Here is a 22,037-nt window from a genome sequence, read left to right on the forward strand (position 1 = left end):
AAAGAGGATTTTAAATGTTCTCACACAAAAAAATGATAAATATTTAAGATTATAGATACACTAATTACCTGATTTGATCATTTCACAATGTATACAAGTATTGAAACATCACCTTGTACCCCACAAATATATATAATTACTATTCGTCAATTAAAAATAAAATAAAACTTAAAAAAACAAATTAACATCACCAGCAATAAGACAAATCAACATCATATATTTTCTGATATGATGCATTGAGAAGATACAACATGTCCTCTGTAGTATTATCATCAAAAATGCATAACCTTAATCTAATCATAAGATTCAATCAATCCAAACTGAGGAACACTCAACAATAAAAGTAGTAAGTGGAATTCAAAGATGGCTCCCAAGTTTCCTTTTCTCTAGTGTTAACCCCTCTTTTTTAGTGTGGTTGTAACCTTTAAATATGATGAGATAATCAATGTCTTGATTAGGTTACATTTTATGGCAAAGGTGATGAAATAGTAACTATTATAATAATGTTACATTATATAAGAATCTCCCATAGCAGACTAGAGATTTATCTGCTGGCTTCCAAGAAGTAAGCTGCTATATTGTGAGAGGTACACATGACTAGGACCTGAGGGAAGCATCTAAAAACAGAGCAAACCCTTGACAATAGCAAAAAAAAAAAAAAAAAGGAAGACTGCAGTCCTCAAACTGTTAGAACTATATTCTGCCAACAACCAGCGAATCTGGAAGGGGATCCCAAGCCTCAGGTAAGATCACAGCCTCAGGTGACATTTTAATTTCAGCCCACTGGTACCTGGAGCAGAGAACTCAGCTAATGCATACCTGGACTTTTGAGCCATGAAAGCTGTGAGGTAATAAATTTGTGTTGTTTTCAGCCTCTAAATTTTTGGTAGTTTTATGCAGCAATAGAAAATAATACAATAACTGACACACACTCTCCAAAACTTTCAAGGTCATGAAAGACAAGGAAAGATTGAAGGCCTGTCACAGATTAAAAGAGAACAAAGAGAAGTGACAACTAAAGGCAATGTGAGATCCTGAGTTACACCTTGGGACAGAAAAATACATTAGTTATATAACTGGTGAAATGTAAATAAAGTGTGTAGTTTAATTTAACATATTGTACCATGTTAATTTCCAATTTTTTATAATTATACTATGGTTATGTAAGTTATTAACATTAGGGAAAAAAGGGTGAGGGGAAATGAAAATTTTTATCTCCTATTTAAAATTTCTCTGGACTATAACATTATTTTAGTAATAAAGAGTTTAAAAATAAAACCTGGATGGTGGGAGGCCAAGGAGGGCAGATCACCTGAGGTCAGGAGTTCAAGACCAGCCTGGCCAAGATAGTGAAACCCCATCTCTACTAAAAATACAAAAATTAGCTGGGTGTGGTGGCGGACGCCTGTAATCCCAGCTACTAGGGTGGCTGAGGCAGGTGAATCGCTTGCACCCGAGAGAGGTTGCAGTGAGCCCGGATCGCACCACTACACTCCCGCCTGGGCAACAGAGCAAGACTCCATCTCAGAAAAAAAAAAAAAAAAGAAAAAAGAAAACCTGAATGGATGATCAGGAGGCTGAGGGCCAGTGGCCTCAATAAAAAGACATAGTTTCCTGGTCCAGTTTCTCGACCTGAACCAACGTTCAGAGCCACCATAAACTGAAACGGGACTGGGTTCCCAGGAGGAGAGATTTGTAACATCATGGCAAGTATACATGGTAATTATTTTTTCAGTCCTTCTCCAAAGGGTCCTACATCCATTTACTTGAGTAATTGTGCATTGAAGAAAGAAGAATACTCAAACAAGTCAAGGACTTTTAGTCACAGTGTCTGTGTTAATATTGATACTCAGATACCCAATTGGCTTCCTGGCTTTCCTATCTAGTATGATTGCCCCTTCTCCTAAGAGCAGTGAAGAGGAAGAGCAAAAGGATGAAGAAGTTCTTCAGGGAGAACAAGGAGATTTTAATAATAATGATACCGAACCAGAAAATCTGAGTCACAGGCCTCTCCTCATGGATTCTGAAGATGAGGAAGAAGAGGAGAAACGTAGCTCTGATTCTGATTATGAGCAGGCTAAAGCAAAGTACAGTGATATGAGCCCTGTCTACAGAGACAAATCTGGCAGTGGACCAACCCAAGATATTAATACAATACTCCTCACCTCAGCCCAATTGTCCTCTGATGTTGGAGTGGAGACTCCTAAACAGGAGTTCGATATATTTGGCGCCGTCCCCTTCTTTGCAGTGTGTGCTCAACAGCCCCAGCAAGAAAAGAATGAAAAGAGCCTCCCTCAACACAGGTTTCCTGCTGCGGGACTCCAGCAGGAGGAATTTGATGTATTCACAAAGGCGCCTTTTAGCAAGAAGGTGAATGTACAAGAATGCCATGCGGTGGAGCCTGAGACACATCCCAAAAGCATAGATATATTTGACTTCACTCCATTTCAGCCCTTCCTCACATCAACAAGTAAAAGTGAAAGCAACGAGAGGACCTTTTTGGGCTTGTGCCCTTTGAGGAAATAATGCGGAGCCAGCAGCAAAAAGTCCAACAGCGCAGCTTACAGAAACTGTCCTCTCGCCAAAGGCGCACAAAGCAGGATATGTCCAAAAGTAATGGGAAGCGGCATCATGGCACGCCAACTAGCAAAAAGAAGACTTTGAAGCCTACCTACCGCACTCCAGAGAGGGCTCGCAGGCACAAAAAAGTGGGTCGCCGAGTCTCTCAAACCAGCAATGAATTTTTAACCATCTCAGACTCCAAGGAGAACATTGGTGCTGCAGTGACTGATGGGAACGATAGGGGGAACATCTTACAACTCGAGGAGAGTCTGTTGGACCCCTTTGGTGCCAAGCCCTTCCATCCCCCAGACCTGTCATGGCACCCTCTACATCAGGGCCTGAATGACATCCGTGCTGATCACAATACTGTCCTGCCTAAGCAGCCAAGGCAAAATTCACTACATGGGTCATTCCATAGTGCAGATGTATTGACAATGGATGATTTTGGTGCCATGCCCTTTACAGAACTTGTGGTGCAAAGCATCACTCCACAGCAGTCCCAACAGTCCCAACCAGTCGAATTAGACCCATTTGGTGCTGCCCCATTTCCTTCTAAACAGTAGATACTTCTGATGGATTACTGGCATTAACTCCTGTTTCAAAAAAGTATGAATAGTTTTATGAATTTGAAAAAAAAATTTAATGGCTGTTTATGTCGTTCGTTCTTAAAGATCAATCAGAACAGGTGATTTTGAAAAAACCAAATAGAAAAATGAAGTATCTCTACAGGGTAGTAACTTGATGCCTCTTCCAAGCAGGAGAAAAGGGAGCTAAATTGCCAGCTCTAACTAAGGGTTTCTGCTACTGACCTCACAACACAGAAATGCAAGTGTGGTACTTCCAGTGAAAGCACATGGCACCCTTCCAGGTGTGTAACCACTCAGGAGGGACAGTAAAACTGTTATTTTTAATATCAGAATGTCATTTTTGTGAGCATATCCCTAAAATTAGGGTTATTTGTTCATACACTAGTTATGTTTGTGAATTTTTTTAAGATCTCTTCTAATTTCCATGCAGTTAAAAACAATCTAGTTCTCTTAAAGCATTAGAAAGTTATTATCTGGAGAGTGCAGAGATTTCACTCCATACACCTTTCTCCACAAAGCAGAACCAGAAGTAACTGACTATTGTGCCTAAAACTATTTCATTTTAAAAACAAGTGCCATTAATATGGAATATCTAATGATAAGTACATGAAATAACGTTATATTAATTAGCTCAATTTAGCTATTCCACAATTTACATATTTCAAAACAATGTTATACATGATAAATATATATAATTTTTGTCAATTAAAACATAAATTTTAAAAATTGACTATCGCATAGAAGCCTAGAACAGAAATATAAAGAGAAATATCTGACATTCAAAAAGAAATGATAAGCAGAAAAAATGATATAGAAGAAAAAATTCACTACTTTAGAAACACTTTATATTGTTTATGAATGGCTTCTTGCCCCAAACTTTTATTAACATGGCCCTAATAAAGCAGATTATTGGAAAAAATTGGGAGTGAGGACAAGGGTTATATAAAAATTTTATTTTAGGAAGAAAATATGTAGGAGAAACTGAATTTTCACGACATTTACAGTGTGAAATCATGTTGCATTTACTAATGTACTTTATTAGCAACTTCACCAAATATTCCCCAAGTCATAAGCAACGATTATTTTTATTAGGTTTGGGGGGTGGAGTAGTTTTAATAAAGTGCACAGAATGGTGACATCCACAAAGCCTTACAGGCAGGATTCATGCATCCTGCTGCAAGTACCTCTGCACTAATAAATTAGATCCTAAAATGCCTATAAGGTGGACTAGCATCTTAACTCTGCTAGTTGATCGTATCTTCACTGAAAAGAACCCAGCTACCAATTGCCTTTTTTTAACACCACAAATGCTAATTAGAAACTTGAGATTTTATAGAAATTATTTAATGATAGAGATTACATATGTGAATTAATGTGAATATAATATCTGTGATTCCTGTGTCTATAAATATTTTAAGTTATAATTAACTGTCCGGCACTATCAGATTAACATTTGGAAGTTTCTAGAACAGTTAATGCTATTTACAGAAAGGAGTGGAAACTCATCAACTGGCACTCTCTTTGATTTTTATATTTTAAATTAACTCTCTTTGAACCCAATTAAAGTATATTTTATGAGTAATTTTGTTAGGCATCTTTTTTTTTTTTTTTTTTTTTTATTGATCATTCTTGGGTGTTTCTCGCAGAGGGGGATTTGGCAGGGTTACAGGACAATAGTGGAGGGAAGGTCAGCAGATAAACAAGTGAACAAAGTTCTCTGGTTTTCCTAGGCAGAGGACCCTGCGGCCTTCCGCAGTGTTTGTGTCCCTGGGTACTTGAGATTAGGGAGTGGTGATGGCTCTTAACGAGCATGCTGCCTTCAAGCATCTGTTTAACAAAGCACATCTTGCACCGCCCTTAATCCATTCAACCCTGAGTGGATACAGCACATGTTTCAGAGAGCACAGGGTTGGGGGTAAGGTCACAGATCAACAGGATCCCAAGGCAGAAGAATTTTTTCTTAGTACAGAACAAAATGAAAAGTCTCCCATGTCTACCTCTTTCTACACAGACACTGCAACCATCTGATTTCTCAATCTTTTCCCCACCTTTCCCCCCTTTCTATTCCACAAAACCGCCATTGTCATCATGGCCCGTTCTCAATGAGCTGTTGGGTACACCTCCCAGACGGGGTGGTGGCCGGGCAGAGGGGCTCCTCACTTCCCAGTAGGGGCGGCCGGGCAGAGGCGCCCCTCACCTCCCGGACGGGGCGGCTGGCCGGGCAGGGGGCTGACCACCCCCACCTCCCTCCTGGACGGGGCGGCTGGCCGGGCAGAGGGGCTCCTCACTTCCCAGTAGGGGCGGCCGGGCAGAGGCGCCCCTCACCTCCCGGATGGGGCAGCTGGCCAGGCGGGGGGCTGACCCCCCCACCTCCCTCCCGGACGGGGCGGCTGGCCGGGCAGAGGCTGCAATCTCGGCACTTTGGGAGGCCAAGGCAGGCGGCTGGGAGGTGGAGGTTGTAGCAAGCCGAGATCACGCCACTGCACTCCAGCCTGGGCACCATTGAGCACTGAGTGAACGAGACTCCGTCTGCAATCCCGGCACCTCGGGAGGCCGAGGCTGGCCGATCACTCGCGGTTAGGAGCTGGAGACCAGCCCGGCCAACACAGCGAAACCCCGTCTCCACCAAAAAAAATATGAAAACCAGTCAGGCGTGGCGGCACGCGCCTGCAATCGCAGGCACTCGGCAGGCTGAGGCAGGAGAATCAGGCAGGGAGGTTGCAGTCACCTGAGATGGCAGCAGTACCGTCCAGCTTCGGCTCGGCATCAGAGGGAGACCATGGAAAGAGAGGGAGAGGGAGACCATGGGGAGAGGGAGAGGGAGAGGGAGAGGGAGAGGCAGAGGGAGAGGGAGAGCTAGGCATCTCTTAATTATAGTGCCTCAATGGGATAAGATACTTGCCTATTTTCACAGTTCTGAACTTGGAAAGAAGCAAAGTATATGTAAATAAACCACATATTTGTCTTTTTATTGCTTTTTTCCCTCTTTTATATGCTAAATCAAATACAAATTTGTGGATAGGGAAGCAATATGTGAATCACAATGTAGCAGAGGCAGACCAAGCATTACATTATTACTTAGAGTTGTACTTTTAGAGCTGGACTGCACCAATTACTTGTCCTCATGCCAAAGGCAAATATATTTGCAACTTTTTTTTTTTCAATTCTCAGGTTGATTAATACTGCTAATGCAAATGCTCAAGTAGATGTTTAAAAACTTTACAAAATAGATTCAAGGAATACTTTCTTTTAAAAGTGAAGACTTGATGATTACACATAGTAAATTCATGAACTACAGTAGGTTTGTATCAAACAGAATAACTTTTTAAATGAAAATCTTTTGAGGTGTGCACAATATGCTTCTTATTTTAGTCCTTGGTCTTTGCTAGATCTCATGAGTTTCATCATTTAGAAAAGGGGTAGGGGATGAACTAATGTGGTCTCCTTCAGATGTAAACATGAAATACCTAGCGTTTTACTCGCTTCTCAATACACTGAATAATTTTAAATGATTCAGACACTGATGTAGACCCTTTGGCTTATAATGTTGGATAAATTCTGAGGAAACAACTCTGACACCTTAAAATATTTACATTCTTATGTTATAACACAGCACAGTAACTTTCTTCTTTCAAGATTGTAGCTCAGAGAAAAGATACAGGATTCCATTGGGGGTTCAAAGGGATAGAAATGGAGAGATTCCTTTGTGTTGAAGTAGAGGCATTTTCCTAAAAAGTATATATTTATACTTTGCATTTTCATTCATCATCCCCCAGAATCATGGTCAAAGTGTAGGTCACTCCACACAGCTGATGCTCAGGTCATTGCATTATGAGAATTATGAGAATAAAGCTCCCAAGGTATGTGAAAGTGCTTAACACAGTACCTGGCATACAGCACTCAATAAAAGTTTGGCTCTATTATGGGATGTTCCAATTCTGGTTTAAGAATGTAAGAAAGGTTATATATATATACCACTAAGCAAATATAAATATATATGTATATATATAGCAAAGACCATATATATATACGGGTTTTTTTCCCTAATATTATTTGGGTGTCCCCTGTGCTTCTTTAGGATGTAGTTATAACTCTCAATGAGAACACATGGACACAGGGAAGGAACATTACACACTGGGGCCTGTCAGAAGGTGGGGGGCAAGGGAAGGGATAGCACTAGGAGAAATACCTAATGTAGATGACGGGTTGATGGGTGCAGCAAACCACCATGGCACATGTATACCTATGTAACAAACCTGCACGTTCTGCACATGTATCCCAGAACTTAAAGTATAATAAAAAAAAGATAAAAACAAACAAAACAAACAAACAAACAAACAAAATGTCTGCTGGGTTTGATAAGGATTGAATCTGCAGATGAGTTAAAGGGGTATTGCCATTTTAACAATATAAAGTCTTTATGGAATGTCATTCTATTTATTTAAGACTTCTTTAATGTTTTAACAATGTTTGTTTGTTGTTTTCAGAGTATATGTTTTGCACTTGTTTTGTTACATTTATTCCTAAGGATTTTGTTCTTTTTCATGATATTGCAAATTAAATCATTCTTTTCATTTTTGTTTTGCTCATTGCTGCTGTAGAGAAATACAATTGATTTTGTATATTGATCTGTTCTCCTGCCACTGTGTTGAAATTGTTAATTATTTCCAATAGTTTGTAGTAGATTCCTTAGGATATTCATGCATACATTTATGTCATCTACAAATACAGATTGTCTTACTTCCTTCCAAATCGGGTTGATTTTTATTTCTTTTTCTTGCCTGATTGCCCTGACTGGAATCTTCAGTACAATGTGGAATAAAAGTGGTGAAGGCAAACATCCGTGTCTTGTTCTGGATCTTAGGGAGAAAGCTTTTATCATTAACTATTTTGTTAGCTGTGGCTTTTCCATAGATGCCCTTTGTCAGCTTTGAGGAAGTTTCCTTCTGTTCCTAGTCTGTTGAGTGTTTTTATCATGAAAGAGTGCTAGATTTTGTCAAACAGTTTTTACTTCTATTGAGATGATCATTTGGTTTTTGTTTTCATTCTTTTGACATGGTGTATTACATTAACTGATTTTCAAATGTAAAACAACCTTTCATTCCTAGGATAAATGTTACTAGGTCATGCCGTACAATTCTTTTTATATGTTGTTGAATTCAGTTTGTTAATACTTTGCTGAGGATTTTTGTGTCTATACTCATAAGCAATATCAGTATGTAGTTTTCTTTCCTTGTAATATTGTCTGGTTTTGGTATCTTGATAGTAATGTACTCACAGGATGTGTAGGGAAGTGTGCCCTCCTCTTCTAGTTTTAGAAATTTGGTATATGTTATTAAGTGTTGGATAGAATTAACCAGTGAAGTCTACTGTTTTTGGCCTTTTCTTTGTATGAAATTGAACGATTGCTTATTTACATCTCCTTACTCTCTATAGGTCCACTCAGATTTTACATTTTTTTCTTGAGTTAGTTTCAGTAGTTTGTGTTCTTCTATGAACTTATCCATTTCACATGTTATCTATTTTGTTGTCATATAATTGTAGACAGTATTTCCTTACATTTCTCTTGTTTTTGTAATGTTGGTAGTAATGGCAACTCTTTCATTTTTATTTTAGTAAATTGAGTATTCTCCTTTTTTCTTGATTTGTGTAGCTCGTTTCATCAATTTTGTTAATCTTTTAAAAGAACCAAGTTTTTGATTACCTCATTTTCTCTCTTGTTTTTCTCTTTTACATAATATTAACTTCTGACCTAATCTTCATGATTCCATTCTTCTGCTTAATTTGTGTTTATTATTATTGAATTACAAATAAAAATTTTATATATTTATGGTGTACAACATGATTTCTTAAAGTATGTATACATTATGAAGTGGCTCAATCAAGCTAATTCACATATGCATTACCTTGGATATCTATTTTTGTGGTGAAAACACTTAAAATCTACCCTAAGCAAATTTCAAGTACAAAATATATCATTAATGCATTGTTGTAAGTATAGTCACCATGTTAGACAATATTCTTGAACTTATTCCTCTTGTCTAACTAACTAAAATTTTCTATCCTTTAACCAATATCTCCTCTATCTCCCATTTCCCCAACAGGGCTCCTGTCTACACTCTGCCTCTGTGAATCTATCATTTTTAGATTCCACATATAAGTGAGATCACGGAGTTTTTGTCTTTCGGTGCTCGGCTTATTTCACATAACACATTATCCTCTGGGTTCACCCATGTTGCCCCAAATGACAGGATATCCTTTTAGAAGACTAAAGAGTATTCCATGTGTATATATACCACAGTTTCTTTATCCATTCATTTGTCAATGGACATTTAGGTTGCATCCATATTTTAGCTGTGGTGAATAATGTAAATAATATGGGAGTGCAGATATCTCTTGAAATACTGATTACATTTTCTTTGGATATTTACCTAGAAGTCGAATTGCTGGATCATATGGTAACTTTTTTGAAGAACCTCTGTATTGTTTTTGATAATAGTGGTATTGATTTACTTTCCCACCAACAGTGTACAATGGTTCCCTTTTCTTTTCATTCTGCCCAACACTGACCGTCTTTCCCCTTTTTGATACTAGCTCACTCTATGGGCGTGATGTGATACGGTGGTTTTTAATTTTCATTTCCCTGATGATTAGTAACGTTGAGCATTTTTTTTCATATATCTAATGGCCATTTGTATGTCTTCTTTTGAAAATAACAACTTAGGTCTTTTTGTCCATTGTTTAATTGGGTTACTTGTTTTCTTGCTATTGAGTTGAGTTCCTTATATATTTTGTATATTAACTTTTTATCATATATGTGGATTACAAATATTTTCCCCCATTTTATGGGTTGTCTCTTCACTTTGATTGTTTCCTTTGCTGTGCATAACCTTTTTAATTTGTTGTAATAGCATTTGTCCATTTTTGGTTTTGTTACCTGTGCTTTTGGGGTTATAGCCAAGAAATCATTGCCCACACCAGACATGGAACTTTTGCCCTATGTTTTCTCGTAGTTTTACAGTTTCAGGTTTTACATTTAAGTCTTTTATCCATTTTGAATTGATATTTTGTATATAGTGTGAAATAAGGATCTAATTTTATTCTTTATTCTTCTGTGTATGTATATCCAGTTGTCCCAACACCATTTATCAAAGAGACTGTCCTTTCCCCATTGTGTGTTCTTGGCACCTTTGTCAAACATCAATTGACTGTAAATGTGTGGATTTATTTCTGGGCTCTCTGTTCTGTTCCATTAGTCTATTTGTCTGTTTTTATGCTAGTATCAAGTTGTTTTGACTACTATAACTTTATAGTAGATTTTAAAATCAGGAAATGTGATGCCTCCAGCTTTATTCTTTTTGCTCAAGATTACTTTGGCTATTCAGCATCTTCTATAGTTCCATACAAATTGTCGGGTTGTTCTATTTCTGTGAAAAATGTCATTGAAGTTTTGATATGGATGGCATAAAATCTGTAGATTGCTTTGATTGATTTGGGCATTTTAACAATATTAATTCTTACAGCTTATAGACACAAGATACATTTCTAGTTATTCACATTTTCTTTAGTTTCTTTCATCAGTGTTTTATACTTTTTACTGTACAGATCTCTAACCTTCATGGTTAAATTTATTCCTCAGAGTTTTAGTTTTATAGCTATTGTAAATGAGATTGGTTTGTTGATTTCTTTTTCAGAAATTTATTGTTAGTGTATAGAAACACTTCAGATTTTGTATCTTAATTTTGTATACTGTAAATTTTCAGAAGATGTTTATTAGGTCCAATTGTTCTTTTGTGGAGTCTTTATAGTTTTCTAATAAGATCATGTTATCAGCAAACAGAAATAACTTCACTTGTTCCTTTCTGAAATAAAAGCCTTTTATTTCATCTTCACTAACTGCTCTTGCTAGGAATTCCAGTATTCTATTGAATAGAAGTGAGTGGGCATCTTTGTCTAGTTCCTGATCACAGAGAAAAAGATTTTAGCTTTTTCCCATTGAGTATGATGTCAGCTGTGGGCTGTTATATATAAATGGCTTTTATTTTGTTGACATATATTCCTTCTATACATAATTTGTTGAGGCTTTTTATTATAAAAGTATGTTTTGTCAAGTGCTTCTGCACCTATTAAGATGATCAATTGGCTTTTGTCTTTTATCCTATTAATGTGATGTACCATATTTATTAATCTGCATATGTTGAACCATTCTTTCCTCCCTGGGATAAATGCCATTTGGTCACGGTGAATGACCCATTAATGCGTTGTTGAATTGAGTTTGCTAGCATTTTGTTGAGGATTTTGCATCTATGTTCATCGGGAATATTGGTCTGCTGTTTTCTGTCCTTGTAGTGTCTTGTCTGGCTTTGGTATCTGAGTAACGCTGGCCTCAAAATGAGTTTGAATGTATTCCCTCCTCCTCAATTTTGTGGAATATTTTGAGAAGGATTGGTATTAGTTCTTCCTTAAATGTTTGGTATAATTCAGCAGTGAGGTCATCAGGTCCTGGGCTTTTCTATGTTGGGAGTTTTGGATTAATCATTTAATATACTTGTTATTGGTCTACACAGATTTTCTGTTTCTTCATGATTCAGTCTCGGTAGGCTGTATGTTTTTAGGAATGTATCCATTTTTCTAGGTTATCAATTTTTGGGGGAATATAATTGCTCATAGTTTCTTATGACTTTATATTTCTGTGGTATCAGTTGTAATGTCTTCTCTTTCATTTATGATTTTATTCATTTCAGTCTTCTCTCTTTTTCTTAGTCAAGCTAAAAGTTTGTCAATTTTGCTTATCTTTTCAAAATACTAACTCTTAGTTCTGTTTATCCTTTCTGTTGTTTTTCTAGTCTCTATTCATTTTTATTCCTGTTCTGACCTTTATTCCCTTTCTGCCAGCTTTCAGTTTAGGCTGGTCTCTTTTAGAGTTCCTTGAGGTATAATGTTAGTTTGGATTTTTAAGTCTTTTTTCTTTTTTGATGTAGGCATTTATTGCTATAAAGTCCCCTCCTAGAACTGCTTTTGCTGCATCCCATAAATTTGGCGTGTTGTTTCCACTTTCTGTTGTCCCAAGATATTTTTCAATTCCTTTTCATTTCTTCTTGACTCTTTGTTCAGGAGCATGTTGTTTAATTTCTACATATTTGTGAATTCTCCAATTTTTCTTGTTATTGATTTCTAGATTCATACCGTTATGGTTACTGAGATTCCTGGGGCAGGCCTGGATCCTGATTCTGCTGGACTGTCAGGGGTGGCCTCAAGCTTGGGTCTATGCATGCCAACCTGGTGCTGGAGTGAGACTGGAGGCTAGGTCCACAAGTGTTGGCCTGGAGTCTGGGGCTGAAGAGGCAGACCAGGCAATGGTATGGGGCGGGGGGCGCCTGAAGCCTGGGCCCATGTGGTACTGGGCCAATCCCAGTCTGGTACTGGGCCAATCTGAAGTCTGGGTTGGGCCTGAAGCTTGAGTCTCCAGGGGCCAGCCTGGACCCTGAGGCTGCAGGAGCAGGCTTGGTGCTGGTGCCTGTTGGTGCCACCCTAGCACTACAGTGAGCCTGAAGCCTGGGGCTTCAGGGGCCAGCCTGGTGCTAGAGCAGGCCTGGAGCCTGGGTCTGCAGATGCTGGCTTGGAGTCTGGAGATGTGGTGGCTAGCCTGGCACTGTGGTGGACTGGTTCCTAGGTTAGTAAAGGCTAGCCTGGAGCTAGGGTCTAGTGGTGTTGGTCTGGTGCAGAGGAGGGCCTGGAAACTAGGCCCATGGGTATCTGCCTGGTGTCTGGGGCTATGGGGCCTGGCCTGGCAGTGGGGCAGGCCTAGAAGCTGTGTACTTAAGGTCATGGCTGGGTCCTAGGGCTGTGGGTGCTGGCCTGGTGCCTGAGACTGCCAAGGTTATCCAGGAGCTGGGTCCTGGGTGTACTGGCCTGGAGGTTCCATCCACAAGTGCTGGCCTGAAGCCTGGAGGCATGACTCTTGGCTACACTCACCAGGAATTTAGTCAATTCAAGTTGGAATTGAAGGGGACAAGAAATGCAGGCAGGTTGACACTCCAGGTGAGATATAATAAGCCTTGAATGGGAGCTAGACACAGACCTTACACCCTTCATAAAAATGTTCTTAAAATGGACCATAGACCTAAGTGTAAAATGAAAAACTATAAAACTCCTGTAAAATAGCATAGGAGAAAATCTGGTTGACCTAGGGTTTAGCAATGACTTTTTAGAAGCAATACCAAAAGTACAACCAATGCAAGAAAGAATAGATTAACTGAACTTCATTAAAATTGAAAAATTCTACCCTGTGACAATGTAAAAAGAATGAGAAGATAAGCCACAGACTGAAATAAAATATTAGCAAAGGACATTCTGATAGAGAACTTTTATCCAAAATATAGAAAGAACTCTTTAAACTCAACAATAAGAAAATAAACCTGATTTTTTTTATGTTTTAAATAAATTTTATTGTCTATATTAAGGTATACAACACAACGTTAAATGAAACATATATATATATAGTAAAACTATAGTGGAACAACGAACATACCCATCATCTCACATAGTTACTGATTATTCCCCCATTGGCAAGAGCAGGTATAATCTACTCATTTAGCAAAAAATCCTGAACACAATATACAATATGTATTAACTATAGTCCTCATGTTGTACATTTGATCTTTGATCTTTTCACTTGTTCATCCTGCATATTTACTACTTTGCATCCTTTGACCTACATCTCATTTCCTCCACCTTATCCTGACCTTAGTAATTACTGTTTTATTCTCTATCTCTATATATTTAACCTTTTTTTTCTTGATTCCACATATAAGTGAGATCACGCAATATTTTTCTTTCTGTGTCTGGCTTATTTCATTTAGCATAATGTCTTCTAGGTCTATCCATGTTTTGGCAAATGACAGGACTGCCTTCTTTTTAAAGGCTAAATAATATTCTAATTATCTATCTATTGATCTCTCTATATCACAGTTTCTTTATCCATTTGCCCATTGATGAACACCTAGGTTGTATCTGTATCTTGACTATTGTGAATTGTGCTGCAATAAACTTGGGAGTGCAGAGATAATCTCATTCCCTTTGGGGATATACCCAGAAGAGGGATTGCTGGGTCATACGGTAGTTCTATTTTTAATTTACTTAGGAACCTCCATACTGTCTTCCATAATGGCTGCACCAATCTATAATACATTCCCACTAACAGTGTACAAGTGCTCCCTCTTCTCCACACCCTCACCAACACTTGTTAGCTCTTGTCTTTTTGATAATAGCTATCCTAACAGGTATGAGGTGGTATCTCAAAGTAGTTTTGATTTGCATTTTCCTGATGATTGGTGATATTGAGCACCATTTCATATACCTGTTGGTCATTTTCTGTCATCTTTGAAGAAATGTCTATTCAAGTCCTTTCCCCATTTTTTTAAAATCAGGTTATATGTTGTCTTGCTATTGAGTTGTATGAGTTCTTCCTAAATCCTGAATATTAAACCCTTGCCTGATATATGGTTTGCAAATATTTTCTCCTTATCTGTACATTGCCTTTTCATTTTGTTGACTGTTTTCATTCTGTGTAGAAGTTTTTTAGATTGATATAATTTCATTTATTTATTGTTGCTTTTGTAGCCTGAGGTTTTGGTGTGATATCCAAGGAAACATTGCCAAAGCCAGTGTCAAGGAGCTTTTCCCTTATGTTTTCTTCTAGATTTATGGCTTCAGGTCTTACATTCAGATCTTTTATCCATTTTGGATTGATTTTTGTGTATGGTGTAATGTAAGAGTCTAATTTCATTCTTTTGCATGTGGAAATTCCAGCACCTATTTATTGAAGAGACTACCCTTTTCTCATTTTGTCTTTTTGGTGCTCTTGTCAAAAATTCATTAACCATATATGTTTGGATTTATTTCTGGCTATTTCACTGTCTTGTGTATCTCTTATGCCAATACTGTATTGTTTTGATTACTCTCGTTTTGTAATATAAATTTAAATCGGGAAGTATGATGCCTCCAGGATTTTTTTTTCTCAGAATTGCTTTGGTTATTTGGGATCTTTTGTGGATCCACAGAAATTGTATGATTTTTTTCTATTTCTGTGAAGAATGCTGATGAGATTTTGATAGGGATTGCATTGAATCTATATATTGCTTTGGGTAGTATAGACACTTTAACAACATTAATTCTTCCAATCTATGAGCATGGAATATCGTTTTATTTATTTGTGTCCTCTTCAATGTATTTCATCAGTGTTTTGTGGTTTTCAGTGTGCAGGCTATACTGATGCACTTTCATCTTCTTGGTCAAATGTATTCTTAAGTGTTTTATGTTATCATAAATGGGATTGTTTTCTTGATTTCTCAGCTAGGTTGTTATTTGTGAATAAAATGGCCATGGGGAGGCTGAGGCAGGAGAATGGCGTGAACCCGGGAGGCGGAGCTTGCAGTGAGCCGAGATTGCACCACTGCACTCCAGCCTGGGCGACAGAGCAAGACTCCGTCTCAAAAAAAAAAAAAAAAAAAAAAAAAAAGGCCATGGATTTTTGTATATTAATTTTATATCCTGCAACTTTACTGAATTCATTTATTAGGTCTAATAGGTTTTTTTGGTGGAGTCTTTGGAGTTTTCTACACATAGGATCATATCATGTGCAAAGAGAGATCATTTTACTTCTTCCTTTCCAATTTAGATATCTTTAATTTCTTTTTCTTGTCTAATTGCTCTTGATAGTACTTCCAGTACTATGCTGAATAGAAGTGGTGGGAGTGGGTAATAACTGATTTTTAAATGTACAAACATCTGAAAAGGACCCCTCACCAAAGAAGATATACATATGGAAAATAGGCATATGAAAAGAAGCTCAAGGTGATATGAGTTGTCTTCCAAAAGGTAATGAAAAATGCATATTATGAAAAAATTATGGAGTCCAAATTTTTTATACCAAAATAAGCTCATACTAACTTGTTATAACATGCCTGAACAGGATGTAGTTTGAGGCACTAAAAAGGTAAGACGTAAGTTTGAAAAGAGCACCTGTCAGAGCAACATAAATTCTACTAAAATTGAAGCAAAAACAAACATCAAATTAGTGTGAAGCTTGGGTGGAAGAATGGTAAAATCATTGATGCTTTATGAGAAGTTTATGGGGATGATTCTCCAAAAGAAATCAGCAGTTTGCAAACAGATAACTCATTTTAAGAAGGGATGAGATGATGCTGAAGATGAAGCACATAGCAGCAAGCCTTCCACATCATTTGAAAAAAATCTTGAAAAAAATTATGTCCATGCCTTAAATGAAGAAGACCAAGAATTAACAGCACAAACAATAGTCAACACCATAGATATCTAAATTGGCTTAGCTTACACTATTCTGACTGAAAAATTAAAGTTGAGCAAACTTTCCACTCAATGGGTACCAAAACTGTTGTGCCCAGATCAGCTGCAGACAAGAGCTGAGCTTTCAATGGAAATTTTAACAAGTAGGATCAAGATCCTGTAGCAATTTCTTGAAGAATTTTAACAGGAGACAAAACATGGCTTTACCAGTATGATCCTAAAGATAAAGCACAATCAAAGCAATGGCTACCAAGAAGTGGAAGTGGTCTAGTCAAAGCAAAAGTGGACTGGTCAAGAACATAGCTCATGGCAATAGTCTTTTGGAATGTTTAAGGAATTTTTCTAGTTGGTTTTCTGGAGGGCCAAAGAACAATAACATCTGCTTATTATGAAAGTGTTTTGAGAAAGCCAAAGCTTTAGCAGAAAAACACCTGGGAAAGCTTCACTAGAGAGTCCTTCCCCATCACAATGCTTCTGCTTATTCCTCTTATCAAACAAGGGCAATTTTGTGAGAGCTTTGATGGGAAATCATTAGGCATTCATCCACTTTACAGTCCTGATTTGGCTCCTTCTGACTTCTTTTTGTTTCAAAGTCTTAACAAACCTTTAAATTGCACACATTTTTCTTCAGTTCATAACGTAAAAAAGACTTCATTGACCTGATTAAATTCTTAGAACCCTCAGTTCCTTAGGGATGAACCAAATGGCTGGTATCATTGCTTACAAAGTATCTTGAACTCGATGGAGCTTATGTTAAGAAGTTTATATTTTTTACTTTTACCTTTTAGTTCAATTTTTCCATGAATTTTTGAAGTCCCCTCATACATCATCAGGGAATTGCAAATTAAAACAACACGATGCCACTATGCACCTGAAAGAATAGCCAAAATCTATAACACTGACCATACCAAATACTGTAGAGGATGTTTAGCATAAGGAACTCCCATTCACTGTTAGTGGAAATGCAAAATGATACAGCCACTTTGGAAGACAGTTTGCAGTTTCCTACAAAACTAAACAGAATTGCTATACTATCTAGCAATTATATTCCTAGGTATTTAACCAAATGAGTGGAAATTCATGATAACACAAAAACCTGCAAATGAATGTTTATAACAGCTTTATTAATATTGGCCAAAACTTGGAAGCAACCAAGATGTCCCTCTATAGGTGCATAGATAAACATTTTATGGCCCATCCATAAAATGAAACATTATTCAGCAATAAAAGGAAATGAGGTATAAAGCCATGAAGAGATATGGGGGAAATTTAAATTCATATTGCTAAGTGAGAGAAGCCAGTTTGTTAGTTTATTTTATAAATCAGGATATGGTTTATTTTGGTGAATATTCCATGTGTACTTGCAAAAATTGTGAATTCTACCACTTTTGGTTATAGTGGTCTATAAATGTCCATTAGGACAAGTTTATTCTAGTGTTGTTCAGATCTATCCTTATTAACTTTTTAGCTAATTTATTTAGCTAAAATTAATTTTTTAGCTAATTTTTTATTAATTATTAAGAGTAAAGCATTTAAATCCCAAATATAATTGTGGATTTGTCAATTTCCCCTTGCAGTTATGTCAATTTTTACTTCCGGTATTGTTATGTCTTTATCAGAGGGCAATTCACCAGGCAGTGCCCTCTTTCTCTCTGATAATATTGCTTCTTTTGAAGTCCACTTTTGTTTATATTAATATTGTCATTCCAACTTTTTTTTGACTAGAGTTTGCACAATATATTGTCCCTTTCTTTTTATTTACGGTGAGTTACTGGTAGAAAGCATATATTTGGGTCTCTAGGAAGAATTGAATATTTAATACCTTGTGACTATATAAGATTTCTATTTTTTCTTGAGTAGGTTTTGATAATTTATATTTTGCTAGTAATTTGTCTATTTTCTCTAAACTTTCAAACCCTATTGGCATAAATTGTTAACACTGTCCCTTAATCTTTTTAATCTTTATGGTGTTTTTCAATATGCTCCCCCTTTTCTTTCATAATATTATTTCTATATACTTTTCTTTTTGTCTTGATTAATCTGCCAAATGTTTGTCTATTTTATTACAAAACTAAAATAACCAAAACAGGCTGGTACTGGCATAAAGATAAACATTTAGACCAATAGAATTGAATTGAGACTGCAGAAGTAAACTCATACATATATCTTCAATTGAATTTCTACAAGGGTGTCAGGACCATACCATCAGAAAATAATATTTTTCAACAAATCACTTTGGGTCAATTGCATAGATACATGCAAAACAATGAAGCTGGACTCCTAACACATACTATATTAAAAATTAACTTCAATTGATTACAGACATGAATACAAGAGCTAAAACTAAAAATTATAGAAGAAAAAGTAAGAGTAACTCTTCATGACCTTTAATTTAACAATGAATTATCAATAATGATACCAAAACACAAGCAATAAAAAATAAAAAAGACAAAAGACAACCCATAAAATGGGAGAAAATATGTGCAAATTACATATCTAATAAGGATCTGTTATCCAGATTATAACTCTTACAACCTAACAACAAAAAGACAATAACTCATTTAGAAACTGCCAAAGACTTGAATAGACATTTCTTCAAAGAAGATATACTAATGGCCAAGAAGCACATGAAAAGATGCTCAATATCATTAATCATTTAGGGAAATGCAAAATAAAATCACAATGAGATACCACTTTACACCTACTAGGATGGCTATAATCAAAAAGAAAAACAGAAAATAATAAAGGGGTTCTCAGGATGTGGAGAAATTTGTAACTTCATACACTGCTGGTAGGAATATACAATGGCACAGCCACCATGGGGAACAGTTGGGAAGTTCTTCAAAAAGTTGAACAGAACTACAATATGACCCAGCAATTCCACTCCTAGATATATACCCAAGAAAAATAAAAACTTGTGTCCACTAAAACCCTGTACACAAATGTTCACAGCAATATTATTCATAATAGCTAAAAAAAAAGTAGAAACAACCAATCAATGGATAAATGGATAAACAAAATGTGGTATACTCATACAATGAAATATTTTTCTCCATGAAAATGAATGAAGGCTGAGCATGGTGGCTCACGCCTGTAATCCCAGCACTTTGGGAGGCTGAGGCAGGCGGATCACCTGAGGTCAGGAGTTTGAGACCAGCCTGGCCAACATGGTGAAACCCTGTCTCTACTAAAAATACAAAAAAATTAGCTGGGCATGGTGCCAGGCGCCTGTAATCCTGGCTACTTGGGAAGCCAAGACAGGAGAATCGCTTGAACCTAGAAGGCAGAGGTTGAAGTGAGCCGAGACTGCACCACTGCACTCCAGCCTGGGCAAGAAGAATGAAACTCCATCTCAAAAAAAAAAAAAAAAAAAAAATTAAGTCCTGATACATGCTATATGGATTACCCTACAAAACATCCTAAGTGAAAGAAACCCATGATAAAAGGCATCTATTGTATTATTCCATTTACGTGAATTATCCGGAACAGGGGAATCCATAGAGACAGAACATAAATCAGTGGTTGACAGGGATGGGGGAAAATAGGGGTGACTGCTTAATGAATGCAAGATTTATTTTGGGGGTGACAGCAATGTTCTGGAACTAGGTAGTGGTTAACGCCTGCACAACATTATGAATTTTCTGTTGGTAGGACAGCAGTAGAGGCCATGGGTCATGGCAATCTTCTCACGTCAGTCAGCCGAGGCATCATCATCCTGTCCTTAATGGCCTTAGCAGGTCCGGGGGCTATGTGGTTCCCAATCCACGTGCAGATGACAGTGTTGCAGGCATAGGGCCAGGGGCCAAGAACCAAGGGCCTGAGGGTACAAGCAACATGTACTCGGTGATTCAGGTGGGTAAGGAGAAGTATGCCACCTCAGTGTCAGAGGAGGAGGCCACCTTTGAGCTGCTGCTGCTACTGTACTTGGGCTTCGCCGAGGTGTACCTGCAGGACCTGCACCCAGACTAGGGGAGCAGGAAGATGCAGTGGTATACCTTGAAATCCAAACCAGGAGAGAAGGATAAAGAGGAGAAATTGAGGTTGACATCAAGCTTATGAGAAACAACATGACTGCCAGTATGTTTGACCTTTTCATCAAAGACAAGCCTCAGAATCCATTTGGAAAACTTTAAGACAAGATCAAGGGGAAGAATATGGATAGTGCATCAGGTGCTGCCTCCAACATAGTCTCCAGCACTACACCTTCAGTCAAAAGTGATGATTAGTCTTCGTCCAAAGACAAGAAGGATCAAGACCTTGTTTTCCAAGTCTAATTTGCAGAAATTTCCTGATCCATGATTGCCCTGCAGACTTCAAAGCTAAAATGCTGCCTCAACTGGGAGACTTTCAGTCCTGGTGGGACAATGACAACAATCAGAGGGACTCCTCTTCAGCTTCAGATGTCATGTCTCACAAGACAACAGCAAGTACATATCTTAAGCAGCTAAACGAAATCAATGTCACCCTTCCCAAAATGGAAGGACTTTCCTTTCTTGGGGGTCTTCGGTCTATGAACGAAGTCCTTTCCCACTCTAATGTCTGTATCAATGGGAACCATGTTTAACTGGAGCAGCCAGAAGCCAAGGGTGAGAACAAGTATAGCAGTCCTTCTTCCTACCTGAAGCCCCAGGGCTTCAGGAAGAAACATTTGTTCTCATCTACCAAAAACCTGGCTGCTCAGTCTTGGAAGTAACCTGGGGAAGGAAGTGGGATGTCTCATGACAGGTGGCTCTTTGAGTCTTCTACCAAGAACTCGCTGAAGTCCATGTCTCTGCCATCCTACCAACCACTGTTCTGTGGGGACATTAGAGAAAACATGGCTCCAGCAAACTTGGAAGCTGCAAAAGAAACCAAAGAGAGCAAGAAGCAGAATAACGAGAGTCTTCTTTGCTTTCTCGGGTGACGGGGAAGAAGGACATGGCTAAGAACAGTGAAGGTGAAAACCCTCTTACCATCCTGGAGAAGAAGGAAGGCATGCTTATGGAGGTCAAGCTGGGTAGCATGCTTCAGGGCCTGTTAAAGACCTTACGAGAAGATTGGAGAAAGATATTGTAGCTATTGTCTCCAGAAGGGGTAACTCCCTGAACCCCTTTGAAGATGCGCAGATCACAGAACCAAACACTGACCCAGAATCCAAGTCTGAACAGAATCACCAATTCTCTCTGTGATGGCTCCAAAAACCAGAGCTGTCAAACCTTGACTTCATCCTGTGAAGCCAATGAACACAATGGCCACGAAGATTGCTATCTCTAGCTTGGGAACTGCCACCATCATCAGTGAGAACTTGATCAACAAGACCACGATCAAGAAAACCCCTCAGATTCTGCTTTTGCGTACGCACAGCTAACCCAGAATGAGCTTATCCAGCTGCTCCTCAAACAGAAGAAAACAATAATAATAATAATAAGAGGATTTCCAGGATCCTGAGCTGGAAGACTATACTGACAACCTGCCAATCAGTCATGGAAGAAACCCCCACGCTCCACATTCTGGGTCAGGTTAGCAAAAAATGCAGGAAAGATGTAAATCACCAGAATTAAACACAGGCATGTTTCCGTGAGT

At 37.9% G+C, this 22,037-nt stretch overlaps 1 protein-coding gene and 1 pseudogene across 1 annotated transcript; both read left to right on the top strand.

Moving 5' to 3' along the window:
• The first annotated feature begins 1,887 nt into the window (after nt 1–1,887).
• Nucleotides 1,888–3,188, top strand: LOC101139456 (putative BMP-2-inducible kinase-like protein). Its single transcript, XM_019018946.2, is given in 2 exon segments — nt 1,888–2,487; nt 2,490–3,188. Coding segments are annotated over 2 exon segments (1,236 nt in total). The 3' UTR covers nt 3,126–3,188.
• A 16,954-nt stretch (nt 3,189–20,142) lies between these two features.
• On the top strand, nt 20,143–21,675 carry LOC101131263 (rab11 family-interacting protein 1-like; annotated as a pseudogene).
• The last annotated feature ends 362 nt before the right edge of the window (nt 21,676–22,037 follow it).

This window comes from Gorilla gorilla, chromosome X (assembly GCF_029281585.2).
Source record: "Gorilla gorilla gorilla isolate KB3781 chromosome X, NHGRI_mGorGor1-v2.1_pri, whole genome shotgun sequence".
NCBI lineage: Eukaryota > Metazoa > Chordata > Mammalia > Primates > Hominidae > Gorilla > Gorilla gorilla.